General features: G+C 36.9%; 7 protein-coding genes across 10 annotated transcripts; 3 read left to right on the plus strand and 4 right to left on the minus strand.

Moving 5' to 3' along the window:
• Positions 1 to 873: 873 nt before the first annotated feature.
• Positions 874 to 3,046, plus strand: LOC111782519 (probable UDP-arabinopyranose mutase 2). The gene is made up of 4 exons (XM_023663282.1): positions 874 to 1,382; positions 1,835 to 2,085; positions 2,235 to 2,403; positions 2,485 to 3,046. The coding sequence occupies exons 1-4, from the start codon at positions 1,059 to 1,061 to the stop codon at positions 2,812 to 2,814; spliced, it is 1,074 nt and encodes a 357-aa protein (XP_023519050.1). The 5' UTR covers positions 874 to 1,058; the 3' UTR covers positions 2,815 to 3,046.
• Positions 3,047 to 3,228: 182 nt separating this feature from the next.
• LOC111782516 (squamosa promoter-binding-like protein 6) lies at positions 3,229 to 7,691 on the minus strand. 2 transcript variants are annotated; one of them, XM_023663279.1, is made up of 5 exons: positions 7,367 to 7,691; positions 6,363 to 7,231; positions 6,151 to 6,287; positions 3,773 to 4,608; positions 3,229 to 3,537 (listed from the first exon to the last, which is right to left on the minus strand). In XM_023663279.1, the coding sequence occupies exons 2-5, from the start codon at positions 6,938 to 6,940 to the stop codon at positions 3,526 to 3,528; spliced, it is 1,563 nt and encodes a 520-aa protein (XP_023519047.1). In that variant the 5' UTR covers positions 6,941 to 7,231; positions 7,367 to 7,691; the 3' UTR covers positions 3,229 to 3,525. The 2 variants fall into 2 exon arrangements, with proteins under 2 accessions (XP_023519047.1, XP_023519046.1); XM_023663278.1 differs by having other exon boundaries at positions 6,363 to 7,691.
• Positions 7,692 to 12,380: 4,689 nt separating this feature from the next.
• Positions 12,381 to 15,381, plus strand: LOC111782520 (truncated transcription factor CAULIFLOWER A-like). The gene is made up of 9 exons (XM_023663283.1): positions 12,381 to 12,499; positions 12,588 to 12,781; positions 13,541 to 13,619; positions 13,703 to 13,767; positions 13,855 to 13,954; positions 14,039 to 14,080; positions 14,643 to 14,684; positions 14,817 to 14,941; positions 15,016 to 15,381. Exons 2-9 carry the CDS (start codon positions 12,597 to 12,599, stop codon positions 15,122 to 15,124), a joined length of 747 nt encoding a protein of 248 aa, XP_023519051.1. The 5' UTR covers positions 12,381 to 12,499; positions 12,588 to 12,596; the 3' UTR covers positions 15,125 to 15,381.
• Positions 15,382 to 16,382: 1,001 nt separating this feature from the next.
• Positions 16,383 to 17,464, plus strand: LOC111783631. The gene is made up of 3 exons (XM_023664549.1): positions 16,383 to 16,775; positions 16,853 to 16,944; positions 17,027 to 17,464. Exons 1-3 carry the CDS (start codon positions 16,493 to 16,495, stop codon positions 17,333 to 17,335), a joined length of 684 nt encoding a protein of 227 aa, XP_023520317.1. The 5' UTR covers positions 16,383 to 16,492; the 3' UTR covers positions 17,336 to 17,464.
• A 178-nt stretch (positions 17,465 to 17,642) lies between these two features.
• On the minus strand, positions 17,643 to 19,650 carry LOC111782573 (ADP,ATP carrier protein ER-ANT1). The gene is made up of 4 exons (XM_023663345.1): positions 19,552 to 19,650; positions 19,176 to 19,451; positions 18,386 to 18,757; positions 17,643 to 18,195 (listed from the first exon to the last, which is right to left on the minus strand). Exons 2-4 carry the CDS (start codon positions 19,431 to 19,433, stop codon positions 17,878 to 17,880), a joined length of 948 nt encoding a protein of 315 aa, XP_023519113.1. The 5' UTR covers positions 19,434 to 19,451; positions 19,552 to 19,650; the 3' UTR covers positions 17,643 to 17,877.
• A 923-nt stretch (positions 19,651 to 20,573) lies between these two features.
• LOC111782463 (protein MICROTUBULE BINDING PROTEIN 2C-like) lies at positions 20,574 to 23,239 on the minus strand. 3 transcript variants are annotated; one of them, XM_023663216.1, is made up of 5 exons: positions 22,734 to 23,239; positions 22,243 to 22,326; positions 21,600 to 21,944; positions 21,144 to 21,362; positions 20,574 to 20,914 (listed from the first exon to the last, which is right to left on the minus strand). In XM_023663216.1, exons 1-5 carry the CDS (start codon positions 22,965 to 22,967, stop codon positions 20,759 to 20,761), a joined length of 1,038 nt encoding a protein of 345 aa, XP_023518984.1. In that variant the 5' UTR covers positions 22,968 to 23,239; the 3' UTR covers positions 20,574 to 20,758. The 3 variants fall into 3 exon arrangements, with proteins under 3 accessions (XP_023518984.1, XP_023518983.1, XP_023518985.1); XM_023663215.1 differs by having other exon boundaries at positions 21,600 to 21,953; positions 22,734 to 23,237; XM_023663217.1 differs by lacking the exon at positions 22,734 to 23,239 and adding an exon at positions 22,453 to 22,701 and having other exon boundaries at positions 21,600 to 21,953.
• Positions 23,240 to 23,306: 67 nt separating this feature from the next.
• Positions 23,307 to 23,780, minus strand: LOC111783489 (dof zinc finger protein DOF3.1-like). Its single transcript, XM_023664420.1, has one exon. It carries the CDS (start codon positions 23,778 to 23,780, stop codon positions 23,307 to 23,309), a length of 474 nt encoding a protein of 157 aa, XP_023520188.1.
• Positions 23,781 to 25,414: the final 1,634 nt, after the last annotated feature.

Genomic DNA, 25,414 nt, shown 5'->3' on the forward strand with positions numbered 1-25,414 from the left:
CATTTAAATATTTGAATTTTTCAAACATTTTACTTTAAAAAAAAAAAGAATACTATTTAAATGTCGGTCAAAGGCTCATGCTCGAGAAAACGACGTCGTTAAGGATTCGGGAGTTTTATTACACGACAGAAATGTCAGATACACGCAACGTCCGTGCGCCACGTGTACGACTACATATTGAAGACTTAGTCGCATTTATTATTTCTGTCAAGACTATTTTCACGTCGTACGGCAGATGCCCTCATAACTTCGCCACCGGCGGCTTTGAAGGAGTCCATTCTGGACGGTCGCCCACCACCTAACAAAACTTTGCCTGACACGTCACCTTCGTACCCCAAAATTAATGCCGTAATCCACGCTGGCTTTTAGCTTTCTGCCACGTGTCCTAATATATTTTCACCGACAAACATAATTTCCTTTTAATGTTACATTTCAATAAATATTGTTTTATTATTTCGAATCCCAATTTACAAAATATTTGCCTATATCCCTATCATTTTAATTTTTATTCATTTTAATATATACTTTTGAAACATTAAATTGTTTTCAACACTTATTTTACGAACATTAAACTAAAAAAATTTTTATATAGTCGAGTGAGGTTTGTCCACGTAACACAATTAACATTTCAATATAACTGATAATTTTTCGTCTCATATGAACAATTTAAGTATCTTGTTTTAAAACGATTAAAAACATGATTTGCATATAATCAATAAGTTTCAAAACGATAATAATTTTTTTTAGTTCAAAAGTTGAACTTTTTTTTATAAAAAAAATAAATATATTTTTTAATTGATTGAGCGAACTAAATTTAAAGCTTGAAACTTTGAATGAGATTAGGGTTCTAACGTATAGAAAACGGATGGGAAAGGAAGATGCGTTTACTTGAATAGTGGAGGGCGGAATATTCTACGGCTTGGGAGTCTCTCATCTCTGTAATTCAGTGTGTTTTGGACGTCTTCTGTTCAACTATATAAACCCTTCTCCAAATCTCATTGCATTTCAAGCTCGAACTTCAAAACCCACAATTTGATTTCATCTCTCTCGACTTGAAAATGGCGGATTCGAAAGTTTCTCCGGTGCCCCTGCTGAAAGATGAGCTCGATATAGTGATACCCACCATCCGAAACCTTGATTTTCTGGAGATGTGGAGGCCCTTTTTCCAGCCTTACCATCTCATCATTGTTCAGGACGGTGACCCCTCTAAGGTCATTAACGTCCCCCAGGGTTTCGATTACGAGCTCTACAATCGCAACGACATCAATCGGATTCTGGGTCCTAAAGCCTCTTGCATTTCCTTCAAGGATTCTGCCTGCCGCTGCTTTGGCTACATGGTCTCCAAGAAGAAGTATATCTATACCATTGATGATGACTGTTTCGTGAGTTTCCTCTCTCCTCCCTTTCCCCTGTTCTGGATTTTGGATCTTGTCTGTTTTGAGATTTGAATAGTCGAATTTGAGGTGTTTTTCATAGCTAGTTCTGGTAATCTTGACCTTGCCTTCCCCTGTTTTAGTGATATTGTTGAGTTTTAGATTATTGGATTTATGAACTCTCTGCTTAGTTATAGATCTGTCCGGGAAGCTCACCCAAGTTCACAAATCAATTTAGATTTCTTAATGTAGTTGACTAAACTCACGGATTTGCTGCATAATTAAGTCAAGCAAGTGAACTCGGATTGCTAGAGCTAAGATTCTGTTAGTTCAGCTTTCTGATCCATGATCTACAAGGTCCAACTTTGTGGATCCATGTAGATTTCTTAGTTCTATGTGGGTATGAATGATGAGATCGTTCCATTTGGATCTGAGGATTGTTCTTGGTTTTGATCTTGCAGGTTGCAAAGGACCCATCAGGCAAGAACATCAATGCACTTGAGCAGCATATCAAGAACCTTCTGACCCCAGCTACACCGCACTTCTTCAATACCTTGTACGACCCATACCGTGAGGGTGCTGACTTCGTCCGTGGATATCCATTTAGTCTCCGGGAAGGTGTCCCAACCGCAGTGTCTCATGGCCTGTGGCTCAACATCCCGGATTATGATGCACCCACCCAGCTCGTGAAGCCTCTCGAGAGAAATACAAGGTATAAACTTCTAGATTTACACTACATTTTAGCATTTTCTTGGCTGGTCAATTATCATAAGCTGATTGTTTAGCTATACCATAGATATGTAGACTAGCATTTTCTTGGCTGGTCAATTATCATAAGCTGATTGTTTAGCTATACCATAGATATGTAGATGCAGTCTTGACCATTCCAAAGTCAACCCTCTTCCCCATGTGTGGTATGAATCTGGCATTTGACCGTGAGCTGATCGGTCCAGCGATGTACTTTGGTCTCATGGGTGATGGTCAGCCAATTGGACGCTACGACGATATGTGGGCTGGCTGGTGCATGAAGGTACATTGTCATTCCATGACCAGATGATTCATTCTGCAATACCTCGATCGAAGCTGATCGTTTTTGAATCTTGTGTACTAGGTTATATGCGACCATCTAGGGTTCGGAGTGAAGACGGGATTGCCCTACATTTGGCACAGCAAAGCAAGCAACCCATTTGTGAACCTGAAGAAAGAATACAAGGGAATCTATTGGCAAGAAGAACTAATACCATTTTTCCAAGCTGTTAAACTTCCAGTAGAATGCACCACAGTGCAGGAATGCTACATCGAACTCTCCAAGCAAGTTAAAGCAAAACTCGGTGGCATCGACGAATACTTCGACAAGCTTGCAGATGCCATGGTCACTTGGATTGAAGCATGGGATGAGCTGAACCCATCAGGCAGTAAAGCTGCCAGCCAATCTGCCTAATGGTGCCTAGAAGTAGATGTATCCGATTCAGATTATCGACACTTCTCGGAACATTTTTACTGATGTTAGCTACCTTCCAATGTTACCGGCTTAGAATCTGTTTGGAAGCTAAGAGTATTGGTTGAGAATGTAGTATTATGATTCACTTATCAGTGATCTTAGCCACAGTTAAAGAAGATTTATTTCATATGATTTCTATAATTTGATGAGCATTATCTATCTATTCGATCTGGGATTGTTGCGTTCTCATCTTGGGTAAACTTCAAGTTTCATATTCGATTGTTAAAACAAAGTACTAATGATTTACATCTAAATCCAAATCCTCGTTGTTAAAATGAACTGATCTACCTTAAAAACTATCCAAGCAATGGAAGCAGTTCTAGGGACAAGAACCTCTATTGTAGGCATATGCAATGAGACATTAAGCACAAGTGTAGCATCTTAATCAAAGGGCAGGTCTCTTAGGACTACAATAACCATATGAACTATATTTTACAATGAAAATTTTTCGGGATTCGACGAGTTAGTCTCAAAATGAAAGCATCGGTATTATAGAAACAGCAGCAGAATCAGGAAAGAAGACAAGGTTAGAGGTGTACTAGATAGGAAGATTATACAACAATTTATTCTCTCCTTGGCTAACAAAATGTATCATTGACATAGGTCCAATAGGTTCAAGTTTCAACTTCACAACAGCCTTCACGAAGTCTCCTAGGCCGAGTCCTGTTTCAGAAGACGTGTTCGGTTTCAGTCGAAACTATTAAAAAATCTTTCACATGATATACAATGATACCAGAAATAGAACATGTTGTAGCATTCTCCAACTAATAGTGATGCAACCGCTTTTCTTGTCTGGCTAAGAACATGAAAAGCAAGTACTTTCTAGATTACTTTTAATTTGAGCTCTAACTTTATTGATCTCATTGATTCTGTCAGTATAATGTTCTTATTTATGTACCTGCATGGAGTGCCTTTGATGTTCAACTCGATGGAGTTGTGATGAAAGTTGTAGTAAGTCAATAGTTGGAGTGTGTTCATACGAAAGATTAGCCTTGGAATTCGCCAAACCCGATCTATGAAGAACCCCATCAGGAATCTGAAAGGCGACAGTACGATCACTACGATCACACGTCAATATCGGACCCATTTGAGCTTCACTCATCCCCGAGGCAAACTTACTAGAAATCCCAGTCGAAGAAGCCTGTGAGCTCACTCCCATGAGCTTTTCGGAGAGTTCGCTCATGCTGTAATTCGATGGACTCTCGGACATAACGAAAGCACGAGGAATGTGAACTATAGATGAATGGTTCGATGCAGTTTGTGATTGAGATGACAGAAGAGAGAGAGCACAACCAGAGTCTGGGATTCCAGAAAGTCCTTGGATGGTTGATGCTGCATCATAAACTCCAAAGTCTTCGCTTGATAAGGTAGTGTGGTGGAACAAAGGATGTGTTGTATCAATATGAGGACCTCCCACATTATGGGAATACTGGCAAGTTGTGTCGCATAACATGTTGTTTACTGAAGGAGCTGTACTAGTTCCATGTTCTTGAAAAGGAGGAATCTGTACTTCAAAATCATAGGGAAGCAATGGAGATTTCACATTCAAGTGCCTGTTGCTCAATGAAGTTGCAGATATAGAATTATAGTCATTCTTGGCCTCAACTAGAACACGCTTACACCAATCATTGTCTCCAAGCTTCTCTGGATAATAAAGACCACTAGACAATATATCTTTGCAGATAAATGAAGTTGCTGTCGGAGTTTTCTCCTGAAATCTGCTGTCCCCAATACCTGAAATTTTCAACCAGTACTGTGAATATTAACAAAGTGGTATCAATGAAGATTTTAAAAGATACTGAAAACAGCATAATCAGATTCAAAGATACACATAGATTACCCCAAACAAATAGATGAAACACGTTAACTAGATGTTGAAGACATTAAAACAGCTAGGCAATCAAGCAGCACATGTTCAGGATGGATGGTTGTCAGGAATCTTTGACTTCGAACCTCTCGTGTCATGTTACTGGAAAGATTTAAGATATTGCCACATAGTTACTGTAACAGTCCAAGCCCCCTACTAACGGATATTGTCCGCTTTTGCCTGTTACGTATTGTCGTCAACCTCATGGTTTTAAAACGTGTCTTCTAAGGAGAGGTTTCCACACCAAGGGATGTTTCGTTCCCCACTCCAACCGATGTGGGATCTCACAATCCACCCCCTTTGAGGACCAGTGTCCTCGCTGGCACACTGCCCGGTGTCTGGCTCTAATACCGTTTGTAACAGCTCAAACCCACTGCTAGCAAATATTGTCTCCTTTGGCCTGTTACATATCGCTGTCAGCCTCACGATTTTAAAACGCGTCTGCTAGGGAGAGGTTTTCACACCCTTATAAGTAATGTTTCGTTCCCTCTCCAACCAATGTGGGATCTAACAATCCACCCCCCTTGGGGATCCAGCGTCCTCGCTGGCACACCGCCTGGTGTCTGTCTCTAATACCATTTGTAACAGCCCAAACCTACTGCTAGTAGACATTGTCCGTTTTGGCCCGTTACGTATCGCTGACAGCCTCACGATTTTAAAACGCATTGCTAGGAAGAGGCTTCCACACCCTTATAAGGAATACTTTGTTCCCCTCTCCAACCGATATGGGATCTCACAATCCACCCTCCTCCCCCCTGGGGCCTAGCGTCCTCGCTAGCACACCGCCTGGTGTCTGGCTCTGATACCATTTGCAACAACCCAAGCCCACCGCTAACAGATATTGTTTGCTTTGGCCCGTTACGTATTGCCCATAGTTTTAAAATGCATCTACTAGGGAGAGGTTTCCACGCCCTTGTAAGAAATGTTTCGTTTCCCTCTCCAACCAACGTGGGATTTCACAACTATTTACACCAAATGGATGCATGTTTTCCAAGACATCTTTTTTCTGAATTTGATCTTATCAAACCCAGTAAGGTATGAGATTGATATGGATAAAGTCCTATTATGTTGCTAGGTGCTAGTATCAGATGCCATTACGTTCACCCTCATGGCAACAGAAATGGCAAAATTCATCTGCCAAGTACCAAACAACACTCAACAAAGTTCAAATAAACAGCTGTAACACTTTACTTTCACTTCTTTAAATGTGGTTGTTGGGTTGGATGATCCAAATGAAGTAATAAACAAATAACCATCAAAATTTCTTCAACCCAGGGGAAAAATCATTAGAAGGTTCTCCAGAAATGATTAACAAGAAAGGCTAAAAGGAAGGGATCAACTCTCAAAAAGTTCATAGTTCATAATTCTTCATATACTTTTAATCTACAATGAACATAGAGAAATAATACCATTATATGGCTGAAGCAATCTCTGAGCCCTTCCCGAGTGAAAACTGACTTGAGGCTTTCTTCTGCGTTCATTGTGGCCTGCAAGCCTTTTACGACAGCTGCGTTTACCATCATCAAATTCAACCAGCAAATGAAACCTGCAGGTAAAACCAAGTCCTTAATCATAGTGCTCAAATCAAGCTGGGTAATCAGTGAAAATATAACCAATTAACCTGCTACATTGCTGACAAAATCTCTGTTCTATGCCGTTCACAATAACTTTGGCAGTCTTTGAATGAACCTCACAAACTTTATGTCTCTTGTGATACTCTTTAGAGGAGGTGAGATCCTTGTTACAGCCATAGACTTGGCAAAACGCAGCCTGGAAATTCACTCCTTGACTTCGCATTCTCTTCTGAGAAGTTGATGATTCAGTGGAAGATGAAATTGCAGCTCTCTTGGAGTATTTGGAACAATGAGCATCCCCTTGATCAATAAATCTGCCAAGCTTCAAATCAATAAGAGATGAATCCCGATTGTTGGAGTCTACAATGGAGCCAGAGAGCTTAGAAGTGGACTCCTCTTCAATTTTGGTATTCAGGACATGGCTGACAGACTCATCAGCTAATTGCTTGCCAAGCATTTGGGGAAATTCCAGCTCCCCAAAGCTCTGATTCTCCACAAAACTACATGGGTTCTTGAATTCCCAACCCAACAACGAATATTTACTTCTCAGAGGTGAATTAGTGGATGAATTCATCTCATCAGACACGAATCCCTTCCCTTGAGAACCATAGTTCCATGACTCCATTATACTGCAAGATCAAAGCTTGTGAGGTTACACCCAAATCTCTATCCTTGTTCTTGGAAACTTCCTCAACCCCAACAGCTCCAAATCATGATTCACAAACAAAATCTTGGTACAATAAGAGGTATCATCAAAGCAATCCGCATAATCCCCAGAAGCTAACCCCTCCACCCCACTAAGCATAAATAGAAAGAAAGTCCAGAAATTATCTTCCCCAAGCAACCATCGGTTTGAAACAATCAATCAGTTGGGTTCAAAAGAGAAACCCATCTTAGAGAATCCAAATACAGACAACTGAAATGCACAAGACGACAAAAGAATGTCTGAATTTCACGTGAATGGAAGAGCTCAAGAGACAAACAAGAATGCTCAGCTAGAGCAACTACAGTAAAGAGATTGAAATGGGAGCCTGAAAAACAAGCAAATAACCTGAATAAATGAAGCTTCAATTGCTCCCAATGATCGGAGAGACGCAGAGAGAAAACTGCGGGTTTGCAAATGGATGAGACCTGCTTTAAAGACCGAACAAAATCAATGGTAATATACTGACATCGGATTTGCACAACATAAAGTTCAAAAAAAAGGAAAACAAAATATTAAAAAGTGCATTTGAAACTTGCCAAAATCCATGAAAGGATTAGTTCTAATCCTCTCAAAACTATGCAATTTTGTGTATCATATTCTCCAACCAATATTTAGTTAATTTAAAGTTTTAAACTTGTTGGATCATTTTTTTTCATCCTCACCAGTGAAAATTTACTTATGGTGATGTTGTTGCCACATCTCTCCGAACAAATACTATAGCGAAAGAGAATAATTTATAGGTAGCGTTTCAATATCTTAATTATTTGTACTATACGTTTGTCACTATACTCCATTATTTTAGTACATGTGTCTTGTAGTTAGTTTATTGTGTTTAGTTTTGACGTTGATGTTTTCCTTTTTCTAAAGTTTCAATTTTTCTACTCCATAAAGTTGTTGTTTCCAAATATAAATAATCTTATATAATAGACGATTTTCCTTTTGAATGTTGTCAAACTCGTTTCGAAACTAAGAAGAATATAGATTTTAAAGGGATAAGAAATGTAGCTGTAATAGGAATAAGGAATTATTGGAGACACGTGATCTAACAACCTTTTGGAAAAAAATTGAAGAACTGTTCATTCATTTTACAAGTCATGTGCAACACATCACCGGATGCAAAAGCCAATACTTCATTAAAAAGAGACTAAAAGAAAGGGTTTTGAAAAGAAAAATGAAGGCTACAGAAAGCGTACATACAGAGTTGACCAAACCAATAATTTAAGGAATATTGTGAAGAGATAGAGCGTTGGTTCTAATGATGAGTGATTAAAAAGGTGATTATCGACATTAATTAAAACCAAACCCGGTAATGAATTATGGAATTCAAAAAAAACACCCCCTTTTGTGAAGTGAAGGGTTTTGATGAATCAAATTGCATTATTTGGTTCTTTTTGTGTGTGAAAGTATAGAAATTTGAGTGTTTATGGATGTGAAAGGAAAAGCAGGCACTACTTTAAAAACAAACACAAATGAATCTCCATCTATGGTTTCACATCCAAAATGGCACTTGGCAGCTTCTTGTTATTGGGGAAATGGGCTCCATCAATTATCATCCTCCTCTCATCTTTGACAAACCCATCTTGTGGGGGGTCACTTGTCACATCCTTTCATTAGAAAAAAGGGCCAACAGGAAGTTTCCCCCTTTAGTGGATTCATCTAAAGCTTCCATTTTTTCTTTTCCCCTAAGAGATTAGATTGCATTCATGATTTTGATCCGAAGTAGGCACGCTAAATACGGACAATATTTATTAATGGTGAACTTGTACTGTTACAAATGATATCAAAATCAAGTACTGGGCGATGCGGTAGCGAGGACGTTGGACCCTCAAGAAGGATAGTCTCACATCAATGGGAGAGGGGAAGGAAACATTCCTATAAGAGTGTGAAAACCTCTCTCTAACACATACGTTTTAAATCCTTGAGAGAAAGCCTCAAAGAAAAAGCTCAACCCTACACGGAACATCTAACGTTGATTAACCCAAGTTTGGTTATAATGTGAGATATGTATAGTGAAAAGATAAGAGTATGAAAAATGGAGAAAAGATTGAATTTTTAGGCATTTTGTTGTTGGAGAGTTAGGGTATGGTGTGTGATAATAGATATCCATAAGAGAAACAAAGGCTCATGGTGTCCAACTCAAGTGCCAGCCACCTTTCCCAATACAAAAAGCTTTTGTCTTTTATCCAACCACTGGTGGGCCATCCCCATATGCTTCATTAAACCCCATTTATTTTCTTTTTTTTCCTCAATTAATAATTCAATGTCTTTTTTTGCAGTTAGGAATCTAATTAATGCCTCTAAACCAACAAAATCATCATCCTCATCATCTTCCTCATTCAATAATCATTTCTTTTATCACACGTAAACAAATTACAAACTACCTTATCGTAAATCACGTCTCCACTTTTACCGATCATAACTCTATTATGTAAAAATGAGATATGTTGCAGTGATGATTGGAGATAAAAGAGGGTTTCTATCGAGATGTTATTGTTGAAAAGATGATGAACTAAAAGCTCAAGATTTAAAATTAAGGGACTGATAAAAAGACAGAAATGAAAATGATGGATTTAGAAAGGTTTTGAATTTTAAATATATAAAAAAAATATCGTCCCCATTATGATTTTACATCAACTTGAAAGTGAAAAGTTACTTACACCCAATCACACGTTCATTTCTCTCGCATTTTAAATTAAATTATGTATCTCTCTCTCTATACACTACCTACTCCACTTTGAGATGTCACTCTCGAAGTGGAGAATTTCAAACCAAACTTTATAGAGAGAGGAATGAGTGAAAATTGTATCGTAAAAAAATGTATAGACGTAGGAAAGATTAGAGAACGAATGGTAGGGAAACAATCCCAACTACACAAATTTATTCCGACCCTACGTCCCTTTCACTATCTCATCAACTCATACACGTCACCATTCCTAAACGACTTAATTGGTGCAGTTTCCTTTCTGTGATGTGTCTCTTCTATGTCATTATTCACGCGCAGAATCCTCCTTCAACCATATGTGGAGCGAATAGTTCAAATCTCTAACCTTTTAGTCGACGATTAATAATTTAATTTAAAGAGGAGATGGGCTTACTACATATTTGGGCCGACATCCATTTAGGCATGTTGGGCTTCTTCTTTACCAACCCATTCACGGCCCATAAACCTGCTTTCCAACCGACTCTGCTGACGTGGCCATGTGTTTGTTTATTATGAATAAAAAGAGATTAATTTGTTGAAAGGGCAGTCTCTCTCTCTCTAAAAGTATTGTTTTTTTTTTTCTTAAATAAATATTTACCCCAAAACCTTAATTTATTAAATTAATTGATTTAAAATAAAATAAATAAATAAATAAAAGATTTGTGGAATATAAAAGGGTTTCAATCCAAAAGAATAAGAAAGGAATTTGTTCGGAAGAAGCTAATCGCTGCTATGTCTTGTCATGGTGAGAAGTAAGCAAAGAATTAATATCTAAAAGTAAAATTAAATAAAATCGTTCTAGAACATTCATATTTCGAAATATCGTCACTTGTCGCAATCGCATTCTTGCGACAGCACGGACAGCGATTGTACGACACTTGTTCTAACCCAGTAAAAAAATTTGGATTTTGAGGACATATTGACATATGTTCGAATCTTCAACCCGTTTGCAAGAAATGTTTTAGAAAACGTGGACGAGAAAGTACATTTGAAAACAATCATTAATAGTGTATTACATATCGATACCTGTTAAATTTGGTGTTGGGATAAGAAGATGAGAACTTTTGGTGTGTTGAGTATCGTAACCAAAATTTTATGGTGTTTAATGAGTAACGTAGATTTGAGGTAAGTGTGTATAAGAGGTAGAGATAGCACCACGTTTTGTGAAATATTCGAGCGAAAATAATGTGTTCGATATTCAAATTAGGGCAATCAAATGGTCAATTGTGGGGTTGAGAAGACAAGCCACCTTTGCCCCATTATGTGCAATTTCAATTTCAACACTATTTTCTCTTTGAAAAAAAAACAACCCCTTTGTAGGAAAGTTGCCTCTTTTAGACACCCAATAACTCCCCATTCATGTGAATGCAACCACTAATTTTTTGCACCTATTGCATCAAGTCTAGTAGTTTCTGAATTCCATGACATTTTTTTTTTAGGGTTTTGATTCAAACTGCAACTCGGTTGGTTCTGTATTCGAAGTTAGCTCGAGTATTAAAGATGATGCTTCTGTAGTTTCAAGGATAGAGCTAATACAGTACCGTCCATTTATAAATTCAGTTTGTATTTTTTGTCGAAAAAGTTTAAGAGAGTAGAAATGTTTATTTAACTCACCCTAAATCTCAGTTCTCTCCGTTAGCTAAACGAAATGAAGGATAGAGATCAAAGTTGTAAGAGTCAAAACCCACCGCTAACATATATTGTTCTCTTACGTCTATTAGGAAGAAGTTTCCACACCCTTACAAAAAAAATACTTCGTTCTCCTCTCAATTCGACGTGGGATCTCATAAAGTTAGGATTAGGGATGCTCTTTTAGCATGCGCTCAATAGGGGCAAAGGACATTACATAATATTTTTATTTATCGAATATTATTATTTTTATTCGTATGTTTTATAATATCTTTTTAAATAATTATATCGAGAATTATCCCTTTAGAATTTTTTTTTTTAGAGAAATGTTATTATGGTCGAGAATTCTCACTCCACTCCTTAAAAAAAATAATTTTTTTTTTTTATAAAAATGAAAATTAGAATAAATATAAAATAATGAAAAGGTAACTAAATATACATAAATATTCAAAATTATGGGGACTTAATATAAGAGAGAAATATGAAAAGTGGAAATTAAAAAAAAAATATTTAAAATGGGAATTCATGCTGTTTTTGTTTTATAGTAATTAGAAAAATAATTTGAAAATAATTTGGAATATTTGACATTAATATTATAAAGAATATCTCTATCTAATATTGAAGAGAGAGAATAAAAAAATAAAAAAAATAAAAAGCCATGGGACAAAATTTCCTCCACTAACTTTATATATATTAATAAAGTTAAGTAATATTATTAAAGCTTTAAATTCTAATTTAATTACTAAAATACATTAAGGGAGATAATTTAAATTAAATTAAATTAAATATAATTTGGTAATAATTGTATAAGTGAGATATGGGAGGCAGTGGAGAGTACTGGAATTGATTCATAAAGTTACCCAAAACGAAGGGTAATTTGTTGTCAGTAATTTAACTGTTTTACATCACCACACACCCAACCACAGTAAAAATAAAATGCCAAAATAAATAAATGGGAGAAAAAGAAAAAAGAAAAAGAAGGCGGAGGAGGGTTGAGAGAGAGAGANAGAGAGAGAGAGAGAGAGAGAGAGAGAGAGAGAGAGAGAGAGAGAGAGAGAGAGAGAGGCGGGATGGTGACAGGCAAAAGGATACGTCACAGACAGTGGATCAGCCAATGAGAAATCGACAACGAATTAGAGGAAACCAAGGTGGTATTACAAAACCACCCATGTTGTTGAATTCCTTTGGTTTTGAATCAGTTTCATATTTTTGGTGTTGGTGTTGGTTTTGGTTTAGGGATTGGGAATGGGGAGGGGAAGAGTGCAGCTGAAGAGGATCGAGAACAAGATTAATATGCAAGTCACCTTCTCCAAGAGAAGGTCTGGTTTGCTGAAGAAAGCTCATGAGATTTCAGTTCTGTGCGATGCTGAGGTCGCTCTTATCGTCTTCTCCACCAAGGGCAAGCTGTTTGAATACTCCACTGACTCTTGGTATGTTCTTCCATTGCTCTTCATCAATACCACCCATGTTTCTTCTTCTTCTTCTTCTTCTGCTGCTGCTGCTGCTGCTGCTGCTGCTGCTTATCAACAAAACCCAGCTCCCAAATTCCATTATCATTATTATTTTGGTTTTTCAGTATTATTATGCTCCAATCACTACATTGTCCTTTTCCTGTTTTTTTCTAGCTTTTCAGTACTTATGACCATAACCCAAAATGATTGGACCCATATTAGATTTCTCTTTTTTAGTGTTGATTATTGAACAAATGAAGAACAACCCTTTTGTTCCCTCCCCTTCTTGTTGCATTAACTAACTGGATGAACTTGAATTACTCTACGAATTTACTATTTAATCCACCATTTCAATCCCTCATAAATATTTGTATTTTTCTCGACATTATCATACTTTATTTTTGTAGTTCCAATATGGAGTAGGGATTCAAACTTTCGACTTTTGAGATAGAAAGCCACCGTCTCTTAACCTTGAGTTATAGGCGCTAAAAAAACAAGAAAAAGAAAGGGTTAAATATGATTTTATTTAAAGCAAAGAAAATGCCAAAAGCACTTTAATAAAGAAATTAAGTTATTTATTTATTCATTCATTTGTTTGAGAAAAAGAGAGATTGAATTATATTAGTTTACTATCAATAACTGATTGGAATTTATGTAAAACATGGACGAATGGAGTGTTGATATTGGATTGGCATTATTATTGTGTGTATAATGAATGAGTGTAGCTTTCATGAGCAGCATGGAGAAGATCCTTGAGCGTTATGAGAGGTACTCGTACGCGGAGAGGCGGCTTGTTGCAAATGATAGCCAATCAAACGTACGTACCAAACTCAACCCAACCTAACCCGTCTCGTCCCATCGAGTTGGTGGTGATTATAATGAAAAAGTTTGTGTGTTTAGGGAAATTGGACTCTTGAATATGCGAAGCTTAAAGCCAGAATAGAGGTTCTTCAGAAGAACCACAGGTAAAACTTAGCTTCTTCTTCTTCTTCTTCTTCTTCCTCTTCTTCTTCTTCTTGTGGGAATGGTGTAAAGTTGGTTGGGATTTGCAGGCATTTCATGGGGGAAGATCTTGAGTCCTTGAGCCTAAAAGAGCTTCAAAATATTGAGCAACAACTTGATTCTGCACTCAAGCATGTAAGAGCCAGGAAGGTATGGATATGATGATTATGTTAGATTGGATTATTGTTCATCATTGTTATACACACTTCATCTCCATAACCTTTTCTTCTACAGAACCAACTCATGCATGAATCCATTTCAGATCTTCAGAAAAAGGTAACCTTCTTTTTGTTGCCTTCACATCTCCAAAAATGCTTAATGATTCTACTATAAACTTGTTCAACTAATCCCACCAAACAACCATTTAACTCTATAATATTTGATCGTCACGAAACTTAGTACAATTGTAATCTTATAAAATTTTAGTTGAAGATAGGTTTTAAAATGATTTTAAACGTGACAAGAGTAGAGATGTCCATTTAACTTGCAAGACGCCCTCTCAAAAGGGGCGAAAAATGAGGAGTGAACGGAACAGGTAAAGATCTCTCCCTAATAGCTAAACATGGTCGAGGTTATTTTCTTTTTAATTTTGTTAGTAGAACATTGTATTAAATAGAAATTATTTTTTTGAAAAATGAACAAGAAGGAAAACAAGATAGCATTGTCCCATGGGCATCTCTAGCAGTCACAAACACACCCTTAAATCTCTTTACTTGGATTAATCTGATAGACATATATGGAATAACATTGATGGTGGAATTTATGTAACAATATGAATTTGGATCTGTAACAACAAGAACAATAACAACAATTTCATTATGTTGGCATGTTTGATCAGGACAAGGCGCTTCAGGACCAAAACAACATGTTAGCCAAGAAGGTAACTCTCTTCTTCTTCTTCTTCTTCTTCTTCTTCTTACCTTCATGCATGCACACACACACACACACGCACACACGCACACCATAATGTCCTTACTTAATTTATTTGCTTTCTTTTACTCTAAAACAATAGATAAGGGAGAAGGAGAAAGCACAAGCTCAAAATCCACAAATGGAGCAGCACCACCACCAGCATAGCCATGCCATTGAACCTTCTCCACTTCTTCTTCCTCAGCCATTCCAATCTCTTGACATGCCGTTAGTATCCTAATTACAAACATTACATTGATTTAGATTAGGAGTTAACATCAACTGGGTTTGTTTACTTGTAGTTGTCCTTACCCAACACACGCCACCGGACACGAAGAATCCGCCGCCAACCACGACAGGTCCGGCACCCTCCTGCCGCCCTGGATGCTCGGCCACCACCTTGGTAACTAAAATCATATACCACTACCTAATTCTTTTGCTGTATGAACCCTTTTGGATAATGGATGTTTGTGGAAGTTGTAGCTTTTTTAGTAAGTAATTTTCAGAAAAGGGTATAATGAGCTAAGAAGCATGGCAGGCTTGTGGGTTCCAAAATGAGACCTTTTTATAGAATAAGCCACACAGTGACATATGATTGTATATAGTTGTGTAAATGGCAGCCACTAACTAACGTCAGTACTCTAATTTACCAATATCTCTCCCTCTTCTTTCATTTTCTATTTCACAACATTACTATATTATTATATGTATGTGTAATGAATGATACACCCACCGTTAGTAGATATTTTCCGTTTTAGTTCGTTACGTATCAATGTCAGTCTCCACGATTTTAAAACGTGTATGTTAGAAGAGGTTTTCACACTCTTATTATAAGAAATGCTTTGATTCCCTCTGTAAACGGACAATCTGTTAGCGGTGAGTTTGAGTTGTTACAAATGGTATTAGAGTCAAACACTAGACAGCGTGCCAAAAAGAACGTTAAGCCCTCAAGGGAGGTGGATTGCGAGATCATGGAACAAAGCATTCGGTGTGGAAACATTTCTTAAAAATGAAGGTACAAATAATTTTATATTATGAAACTACATTAAAAACAGAATTAATATTGTCGGTGGGTGACTCAACAGACAACAATAATTAAATCGAAATTTAATGAACCCCTTACATCATTTAATATTGCCATTACAGTTCTACAAATTTGTCTAAATTTTTTTATATGGTTCAAATAACATAATTACTTCAATATTTATTTAGTAATATTCTTTCATATTTAATTAAGAGCAAATTAAATGTAAAAATGATTGTATATTTAAATTTAGAACCAAAACTTAACATAATTGATGAAATGAAGAGATTGAATATGAACAAATAATTGCTTGTTCAACGCCATTGGAAAGAGCAGAGTGTTAGGTGGATGAGTCAATCACTCGGACAAGAAGACGACCGGAAAAAGAGAGGAGGCCTCGTGTGAAATAATTCAAACAATTCATATTTCCAATCATATGAAAAGGGAAGCAAAAATTAATGAATAATGAATGTGGCAGCCATTTCTGAAGACTTAGCTACCAAAAATTTATGTTCTGCACGTCTAAGCTGGCTTGGAACAGCCCTACCGTCATTTGACATTCAAACAACAAAACAACTGAATCTTTAATGCATCGAGTTTTGGGTTCCAAATTCCACACTATTAAAGTCAATGCATTGCTGTCCCTATCCACCATTCTTTTTTTTGGATTTATGTTCAAGCTGTTTATATGGGTGGAGAAAAATGGTGGGTTTTGAGTTTTAGAGGGAGCTGAAGTTTGTTTGGTCTCTGTTTTCATGGCTTGTTTCTGGGTTTGTTCTAGGCCACAACGCAAAAAACCCATATCAGATTCTGTGGAAAATGTCCAAAAGAAGGAGCTTTTGGGGAGTGTTGTTAGTGGGGAAGAAGAGTTCAGCTCAGATAGCTCCAAAGGTTCGTCTGCAAATGGAAACAGAGTAATGGTGGTTGTGGATTGGAGCGTTGAGGCTGAAGGGGCTCTGGAATGGACACTCTCTCATGCTGTTCGGAGCCATGACACCATTGTTCTTGTTCATGTTCTTAAGAGTTTGAAGCCTCAAGGTGAGAATTTCAGAGATTTGTGTTTCTGGGTTGAGATGGAACATGGAAGTGATTGTTTTTGTTTCTTCTTTTTGCAGGTTTTGAGTTCGGGAATAAGGTGAATTCCACAAAGGAGGCCTATAAGCTTCTGTTTTCTATGAGAAACATGTGCTTAAAGAGAAGGCCTGAGGTAACTTCATGTTCATACTATGCTTATAGACATATGCATACCAATACGTATCTAAATGTGTACAACTCAATTGCTTGAGTAGGTGCACGTAGAGATGGCATTACTAGAAGGGAAAGAAAGAGGTCCAATAATTGTGGAAGAAGCAAGGAAGCATAAACTCTCTCTTTTGGTACTTGGTCAAAGAAAGAGGCCAATTCTTCGGCGTCTATTGAAAAGATGGGCGACAGGACGCTATCGAAGGAGAAGGAAGAAGAAGACTTGTCGAGCAACGGCGGAGTATTGCATTCAGAACTCATCTTGCATGACCATTGCAGTGAGGAAGAAGAGCAAAAAGATTGGAGGATATTTGATCACGACCAAACGTCACAAGAACTTCTGGCTCTTGGCTTGATCTTTTTTCTTCTTTTCTTTTCTTTTTGTGTATCATATTCTTTCACCTTCTTAGGTTTATAAAAAGGTTCTTAAACTGTAGTTTCTGTTCTACAAAGAGTTAAAAAAGATCCAGCTCTACAATTCTATTGTTCGAACAATTGTCAATCGAATTCCATAGCAGAGGTTGATGAAAGTTAGTCGGCCATCCTTCGAATGGAGGGACCGATACAGATTGTTAGGCTGGATTGTTCGTTTTTCTTCGACAGACCGAGGTTTAAAGGAAAAAAAGGAAGAGAAATGGTAAGAACATATGTTGGACTCCCATAGATAAACAACCAACAAATGTATTTTATTTTCAACTTGAAGTCATGAATTACATAAACAACCAACAAATGTAGATGTATTTGAACTATGCACAGACAATGGCATCGAATTCTTTGTAAATTCTAGGAAGGACTTTTCTAGTGAATAAACATCTTCAGCCTTTTAATTCCCTAGATCTACTTCAGGTTCAATTATGAAGTTGAACCAGAAAATAAAAGTTGAACATACCATTTTCGGTCATTTCGAGGCTATTTGATGTTGTTGCCCGCCATAGGAGTAACCATGTCGACATGCAATTTCGTGCAGTTGATCATAACCTGCAAGAACACCAGCCCCTGCAACACCAACAAGCATATTGGCAGTGACTCCTCGAAAAAGAGCAGCAATACCCTCATGGCGAATGATCTCGGAAAATGCATGTAAAGCACTGCGGTACTTCAGGGTTTGTCCAGAGGTAAGCATCATTCTTCGTCGCAGCGTGTCGAAAGGATAAGCGCATACCCCAGAAAAGGTTGTGATACTCCACCCCAATAAGAAACTAGCAAAAAAGTTCCCCTGCATAAAACAGCAAACCACAAACTTTCAAGAACATTGAAGGAAAGGTCTAAAAAAAAGCAACCAGATAAATTGAAGATATCCATGTTTATGATAGTAAGACGTTGTATTGCTCCAACAAGCAGCTCCCAAGACTAGCATTTGGGGAAAACTGGCTAATGGATGCACTGAATAGAATAGATGCTTTTACCTCAAACTGCCCAACAAGAACAAGAGGCTTCAAAGTGTCGTAAATCCCAAAATACATGCCCCTATACAGAGTAATTCCCACAATTGAAACACTAAATCCTCGGTATAGACCAACAATTCCATCACTTGACAAGGTTTTTCTGTAGACATCCAGCAACCCTTTAAATTGGCGCTGGCTGTTACTGCCACCGTCCGTTGCATCGGTGCCTAGTCGAGTGCGTGCATAATCCAAATGATACAGAAAAAACGATGTAGTTGCTCCTGCAGCACTTCCTGAAGCAACATTTCCAGCAAACCACTTGATGTATCCATCCTTCTCTTTTGAGCGCCCGAATTTCGTTTTGAAGTAACCTTTGAATGCAAAGTTGAAAGCCTATGGGCAATTCAAATTCTCTTCTGTAAAAGCATTTGGAGATGATATCGTAAAATTAAAGCTTTGGTCATTAAGAATAACAATAAACCATAACTCTCAATCAGTTCATTAGAATCTTGAATATTCTGCAAAGTGTCATCAATTAGAATGCATCATAAACCTTCATAGGGATTAAGGTTACATTAGTTCCTGAATCTGTGGTCATAAATTCATGATTTCAGCCAAATGCTAATTCAACACTTAATGCTAATGCTACTAAATGAAAGAGGCTACAAAGAACAACGAAAAAGGGAATCCATAACCAGAAAAGTAACAATGAATCCAATATAAAATTGGCAGTAAAAGCTTGTGTAGCTGCTGAAAGAAATGAAGCTTTTGTTGCAGAGAGAACAAATTGAAAGTTCATGAAAAGAAGTACCTGAGTAGGGAAATATCGAATAACGTTAGCCTGATTTCCCCTCCATAGTGACAACGGCCCTTCTTCTCTCAACACTCTTCTGAAACAGTCATGAATGCCCAGATATGGCTTCTTAAGATGCCCTCTCTTTATCATCTCTCCCTGATTCTGCAACAGAAGCTTGACCCTTTCAATCGGCGCCGCTGCACTTTTAGCGACAATCGCGGCGACACCACCCATCACAAAATCAGCTGAAAATTTCTCGGATTTTGTCGCCATTAGTTTCTCCTTCTCTCGCTGCAGAAGGAATTGCAAGAAAACATTTAAACCCAATACAGAAGAGAGGAAACAAAAACAACCCATCAAATTAGAAATAGCTAAGAACCATAAAACGTACGATTGAGAGAAGAAGGCAAATGGGAGAGGAGAGAGATAGAGAGAGAGATGAAAATGGCGGCGTGAATTGGATTGCCGAGGAAAAAGGCGTGGATTTAACTTTAACAATCTGATTCCCTTTCATCTATTTTACATGCTCCTCCCACAGCCTCTTTCCATAAAAAATAAATCATAATATTTTATGCTTAAATTTTCTTTTTTTTTTTTTAATTTTGTACCAAAATAAATTAAATTATTTTTAATCTTTTTATAAATACCTCCATAAATTTTAGCTTATATTGAATAACTATAAAAGATAGATATATCTATGTATTTTTAAAACTTTCAATTATTCACCAAATTCAGACTGAATTAATTATTAAACACAAAATAGAATTTATGACCAAAATAATATAAGTTCCAGTATCAATTCTAGCATTAAGATAGAGGAACATATATTATGAGAAGTGCCATTTTAATTTGTGAATCCTATCAATACTTGTCTAAAACGTGTTGTTTATAGTCATATGCTCGTTGCAACCAAAATCACTTTTTCATGGTTGTTGTTGTGTTACCTCTTTCACTTATGTAACATTGTTTTCTTTATTTATCTCAAATGTTAGCTTTCAAACTCCTCTAAAAAAATTTTGAACCGCCATTTTCTAAAACTTTCTACTTAAAAGCAATGTCAAATGCTTGGGTATACGTCATTAGGTTGAAGGCGACAAGATTTCGAGTTGGCTCACTCGCTCAGTGGTAACACAATTGCTTAGAAACGTCCGTAGGACCGCGAGAAGGTCCTAAAATGACCAATACAATCCATTTTATAACCTATGATCTTCCTTCCTTTCTTATATCTATATCATACATAAATCCTCAGAATTTCTTCCGAAGCTATGAGGGTTGTTTTGATCATCTAAACTGCATCAGAAAATGAGAGAGATGCGCTCCGTACTTGCAGAACAAGATGTCTCTCTAGCGCACAACCAAGCATGGCTCGTTGCCATTACACACGAACATGGGGAAGGCTAGATACATCATACATACAAAATGAAATAGAAACTTCCTCTTCAACATTTCCATAAATATATTTATTACAAATAAATGACTCGAGTAACCCTATAGAGAACGCTATTATGCCCTACAAACTATCAGAGAGAAATGCCAGTTGATACCAAATGAAGCAATAACCTGTGCTGAAACTTATGCTAGCATCGATCGCCTGAAACTTATGTTTCGAAAACAAACGACTGAAGACGTGACCTTGCAGCTGCAGCAGCAGCAATAGATTCCTCATCTTGCCTTGCCTTTGCAACAGCAACAGCAGCTACATAATCTTGTCTTGCTTCTTCCATTTCCTGCATTTTCAGATCGTCCAAATCATCCTGAATCACAGGAGAAATAGTCTCAGTCGTTAGAGGTCAACAATGAAGATCAGGTACTTGTGACCAAAAAAAAGCTAATATTCTATGCAAAAGTGACAACATGATACGCTTGAGCACAGAAAGAATAAGTATGCTAATCTTTCCAATCAATAAAACATATGGCATATCAAACTGCAGATGGGAAGGGGCTTATGCATAAATCATAAGAGCATAGAAAAGCACATCATACAATGTAAGGACAGCTCTCCGGGAGATACACTGAAAGACTATAATCTTCAACACGTTCATTGCAATCATTCTTTGACAAGCCTTCGAGTAACAGCATAAACGATGAAACGTCTCCTTGCGATGACTTTAGCTCTTCTTGAAGTTCTTCTATTTTTGAATTTGATGTCATTACCTCCCATTGTATCTTCTCCAACGCAGCTTGCTTATCTGCAAGCTTAATCTGCATATGAAAATGAATTATGTAATGATTTGTACAGTAGTTACTCATCCATCTTTGTTACATAACCAGAAGATTTACAATTGGAAAACTACAAGAAATCCGTTTTTGGAAATATTTTCAAGATGGTGGGATTCATCAATCGACATAAGTTACTTATGATACTTATATTCGACCTCAACAAAACAAACCCGTCAAAATGATAATTATTTCAATGAACAAAATGCAATTCATGGGAACCTTTGCATCTGAAAGTTGGGAATGAATCATCTTTATCCGAGAATCCTTCTCTGCAGACTGGAGATTCAAAGCATCGAGTTTTGCGTAAACATTGTTCATCTGGTCCTTCGACATCTCTGCTGATTTTAGAAGTTCATCCTTTTCAAGCAATTTCTTTCGCAGATCTTCCACTTGTTCTCTCAATGTGATTAGTTCTTCTTTATCCCTTTCAGAGACCAAAGAACTTGAGGAGAAAACCGAAAAGCCATCGGCATCTGAATTACTATCAACATTGTTACCCTGGTCCCTGTCCCCATGGTCTTTCTTCTTCTTGGTTGGAATAGATTGGCCATTATGCCTTCCTTTCTGTTCCATCTTCAAAATACCCACAAAGGGAGTAAGAATTCATCAATTGAGGAATGCACAAAAACCGAGAGACAATGACAATGGAAAACAAGCTGATATTAGGATATTGGCAACAAAATAAGCAAAGATTATAAAATCGTGGGGGCTCTGCGCTTAAATTAACAGAATACATCACAAACAATTCAGTAAACTCATCCTGCCTTGAAATCAAAGCGCCATAAACCAATCGATGGATTCATAAAATCAGAGATAAAGTGTATACAAGAATACAAAATCACAGAACAGTTTAACTGGTTACCTTCCTGTGTAATGATTCTCTAGAAGGTGTTTTAGTGTAAATCATTGAACCCCGCTTCCTGAATGAACTGCTCGCTTTCCGATCCTAATTCAAAACAAATATCCATAAACAACAAACATCAAAAACCCAGAAAAAGAAGAAGAACAACAACAAGAAGCGAGAAATGGAACGAAAACTTCGAATATGAAAAGAAATCACAAATTGAATTACATTTTGAACCATTGAACCTTCATCGAATACAGAAAGATGCAGTGCACGAATTAATTTCTTTCCTAACTTTCCCCCGGTTCCCATCTCTCAAAATGAACAACTCCAGCCTTTCGCATCTCATGAGTAAAATTTATACAAACCTAAAAATAGTACGATTCCAAAATCAAAATTTCCGTTCATCACGAGACTCACGACACACCCCCTCCCCTCTAGTACTACAATAACAAAATTCCCATTCCATTTAAATAGCAAAAAAGATAGCTCAAAGAGAGACGAATTACAATAAGAGACTGAACGAGGGGTACGATTTCGACGAGATTGTTGAAGAGTTCACGATCCACATTGCCATTAGTGCCAGCAGCAGTAGTTGCCGAAGCTGAAATTGGTGGGATTGGGAGTGATGAGTGAGTGAGGCGGCGAGTCGGGGACGCGTTGTGGTCGCCGGAATTCCATGATTTCTGATCGCCGAAAGCAGAGTCGTCTTGCAAATCGACGAAATGTTGGGGCTCAAACATGGTTGAGAAGACGAAATCTCCAGTAATTTACAGAAAGAATTTTAGAGGAATGAAAAAACCCTCTGGAATTAGCAAACCAGAGAGGAAAGGAAAAGCGTAAAGAGGAGAAGAAATTGGATAGTGAGAGTCGTTTGGGGTCGAATTTTGAAATTCGTTTTTCTTTAGGATCATCGACAAAAATGCCAGAGAACTCTTCTTTTGCTAAAATACCCTTCCGAATTTCTGTTATTTCAATTTAGAACTTTTTGGATTTATTTTATTTGCCCTAAACTTTTTCAAATTTGTATTTATTTAAACTTTTAACAAAATATTTAATAATTGAAACTTACTCAAAAATTATTATTTTGTATAATTTAAATATTCGTGATTTCCGATTGCAACGCCACCGGTAATCTCATCCATTCGTTCGGTTTCATCACTTGTCGGCAAATGATCCAACGATCCAAATCCCTCGCCCCTGGCCCCTTTCTCCGCCGGCGGATCCCCCTGATTCAACTTCAGCGGCGACGGGAGGATTTCCAAATCGGACTTCCACGAATTCGATTTCGACGACGGCGAATCTCTCACGATCATTGCAGCCTTCGGCTTCAGCTTCGAACTGTTCTTCGCTTTGCGATTTCCGCCGCCAACAGGAACGTTGCGGAGGACACCGCCGATGGTCCAGTAGCGGCGGCAGGTCTTGCAGAAGTGGCGAGGCTGAGAGTAATTGTAGTTATTGTAATAGCAGAATTTGGTGTCGGGCGAATCGCACCTTGGGCACTTCCATGGCTTGGATCGAATGTCTTGCAAATCCATGTGCCCTAATTCTGCCATTGTAAGAGGTTTGAGTTCGGACTGTATATATTTAATGGAATGATTGCTGGGAAGCAATTAGGATCGAGAACAGGAGAAGTCAGAGTTGAGGTCGGCAGCGGCGGAGGAACGCGGCGGAAGAGGGTGCAGAATGAGGAAACACGTGGAGGAACGGGGGAGTGAGAAGGATGGCTTTGTCGGCCATTTTTGACTTTCAGAGCGCCACGTAAGCATAGAGAGAATGCTGAGGTGTCGGGTCAATGTATCTTCTTTTAATTATTGTTTAAATAATTAATCTGCTTGGGTTATGAAAGTGGGGTTTTTATAGCTGTAATTGGTGTAAAAGATTGTGTCGGCCATGAATGATTGATCAATATGTATTTCTTTCAACAATTTAATTTTTTATTATTATTTAGTTTCTATATAAAATATAAAATAAAAAAAATTAATTTAAACCAACTCTAAAATATTTGAACTAAAAATATTATTTTTACAAGTTATTAGAAAGAAATGGTTCTAATATCCCAAAAATAAAATCAATTAATTCAAACTTATTTTAGACAAAAATTCATTTATATTAATTAGGTTTGGTAATTGTAGAATTTTATTTTTTAAAAAAAGAGCCATCATGAAACAACTTTTCTTAAATAAAAACGATTCTAAAATAATTTTAATTTTACCACTTTCCATTTCTATTGAGTTTGATATCAATTCTTCCTCGTTTTAATTCCAATGGAGTCAACGCTCCAGGCAGATTAATATATATATATATAGCAATATGCTTTACTCTTTTTAGCTCAAGGGCCATGTTATGATAGCATAATAATATTCCTTTAAGTTAGGTAAGTCGATTTTGGAAATGAAAATGAAAGAAGATGCAAAATAAAACGTGAAGCAGTTTCTTTTAGTATGACGTATGGGCGTGGAAATCTAATTTTTTTGTTTATTGAGTTATGCTCGAGTTTAAAGAATATACCAATAACCTAAAATTAGAATATAATCAATATCTTTGTTTTAATTAAAAATAAGTTAAATTACAAATTTAGTATAAGGTTTTTCTACAATGCCATCAAATTCTGGTAAATATTCTCTTCGTATTTCTCTATAATTTATATTAATTATTTTATTTATATAAAATTGTAATGAAATGTTTAAATAATAAATTTAAGATTTTGGAAACTATTTATATAATATGAAATGTGTAATGCTCAGTTAATCAAAGCCACGTTATTCTCAAATACATATAATGTTTTCCACTAATTACGAGAAACATTAATTAATTATGTATCAATATTATTTAATAATTTCATCGTTCAGAGCTCCAATAATGAAATTAAATTAAAGTATGCGGGTTGTTGGGTTCGTGATTCAAATGTCATTGATAGAATTGACAACCCAACTCAACTCTATGTTTTCGTGTTGGGTTAAGTTAGGGTGGGGCGTCGAATTGTTTAATTATTAAAAAAAATATTTATACACGATGCATATTACCTTCATAACTAAATTCAAATATAAAAAATTAATATTATATTTCTAAAAAATGATAAAGGCTTGGAATAAAACAATTAAATATAAATGTACAAATTTGTGTCGAACATGTTTAAATTTGGAAGTCAAAAGTATGGTATATTAAGTAAATTTGAAGAATATTTTCC

Source organism: Cucurbita pepo, chromosome LG20, assembly GCF_002806865.2.
Source record: "Cucurbita pepo subsp. pepo cultivar mu-cu-16 chromosome LG20, ASM280686v2, whole genome shotgun sequence".
Taxonomy (NCBI): Eukaryota; Viridiplantae; Streptophyta; class Magnoliopsida; order Cucurbitales; family Cucurbitaceae; genus Cucurbita; species Cucurbita pepo.

What these genes read in the sequence shown, in the direction of transcription:
- LOC111783489 (XM_023664420.1), bottom strand. Translation starts at nt 23,780, where the DNA reads ATGGCAGAATTAGGGCACATGGATTTGCAAGACATTCGATCCAAGCCA.
- LOC111782519 (XM_023663282.1), top strand. Translation starts at nt 1,059, where the DNA reads ATGGCGGATTCGAAAGTTTCTCCGGTGCCCCTGCTGAAAGATGAGCTC. An exon ending in CCATTGATGATGACTGTTTC is followed by an intron (nt 1,383 to 1,834) that starts GTGAGTTTCCTC and finishes TTGATCTTGCAG; the next exon opens with GTTGCAAAGGACCCATCAGG. An exon ending in CCTCTCGAGAGAAATACAAG is followed by an intron (nt 2,086 to 2,234) that starts GTATAAACTTCT and finishes GCTATACCATAG; the next exon opens with ATATGTAGATGCAGTCTTGA.
- LOC111782463 (XM_023663215.1), bottom strand. Translation starts at nt 22,967, where the DNA reads ATGTTTGAGCCCCAACATTTCGTCGATTTGCAAGACGACTCTGCTTTC. An exon ending in CCCTCGTTCAGTCTCTTATT is followed by an intron (nt 22,327 to 22,733) that starts GTAATTCGTCTC and finishes GTTTTGAATTAG; the next exon opens with GATCGGAAAGCGAGCAGTTC. An exon ending in CGGAGAGCTGTCCTTACATT is followed by an intron (nt 20,915 to 21,143) that starts GTATGATGTGCT and finishes CCTGTGATTCAG; the next exon opens with GATGATTTGGACGATCTGAA.
- LOC111782516 (XM_023663279.1), bottom strand. Translation starts at nt 6,940, where the DNA reads ATGGAGTCATGGAACTATGGTTCTCAAGGGAAGGGATTCGTGTCTGAT. An exon ending in TTTTGTCAGCAATGTAGCAG is followed by an intron (nt 6,288 to 6,362) that starts GTTAATTGGTTA and finishes TTTTACCTGCAG; the next exon opens with GTTTCATTTGCTGGTTGAAT. An exon ending in ATTGCTTCAGCCATATAATG is followed by an intron (nt 4,609 to 6,150) that starts GTATTATTTCTC and finishes TGAAAATTTCAG; the next exon opens with GTATTGGGGACAGCAGATTT.
- LOC111782520 (XM_023663283.1), top strand. Translation starts at nt 12,597, where the DNA reads ATGGGGAGGGGAAGAGTGCAGCTGAAGAGGATCGAGAACAAGATTAAT. An exon ending in CAAATGATAGCCAATCAAAC is followed by an intron (nt 13,620 to 13,702) that starts GTACGTACCAAA and finishes TTGTGTGTTTAG; the next exon opens with GGAAATTGGACTCTTGAATA. An exon ending in ACAACATGTTAGCCAAGAAG is followed by an intron (nt 14,685 to 14,816) that starts GTAACTCTCTTC and finishes CTAAAACAATAG; the next exon opens with ATAAGGGAGAAGGAGAAAGC.
- LOC111782573 (XM_023663345.1), bottom strand. Translation starts at nt 19,433, where the DNA reads ATGGCGACAAAATCCGAGAAATTTTCAGCTGATTTTGTGATGGGTGGT. An exon ending in TTCGATATTTCCCTACTCAG is followed by an intron (nt 18,758 to 19,175) that starts GTACTTCTTTTC and finishes AATTGCCCATAG; the next exon opens with GCTTTCAACTTTGCATTCAA. An exon ending in TTCTTGTTGGGCAGTTTGAG is followed by an intron (nt 18,196 to 18,385) that starts GTAAAAGCATCT and finishes TGTTTTATGCAG; the next exon opens with GGGAACTTTTTTGCTAGTTT.
- LOC111783631 (XM_023664549.1), top strand. Translation starts at nt 16,493, where the DNA reads ATGGCTTGTTTCTGGGTTTGTTCTAGGCCACAACGCAAAAAACCCATA. An exon ending in TAAGAGTTTGAAGCCTCAAG is followed by an intron (nt 16,776 to 16,852) that starts GTGAGAATTTCA and finishes TTCTTTTTGCAG; the next exon opens with GTTTTGAGTTCGGGAATAAG. An exon ending in GCTTAAAGAGAAGGCCTGAG is followed by an intron (nt 16,945 to 17,026) that starts GTAACTTCATGT and finishes TTGCTTGAGTAG; the next exon opens with GTGCACGTAGAGATGGCATT.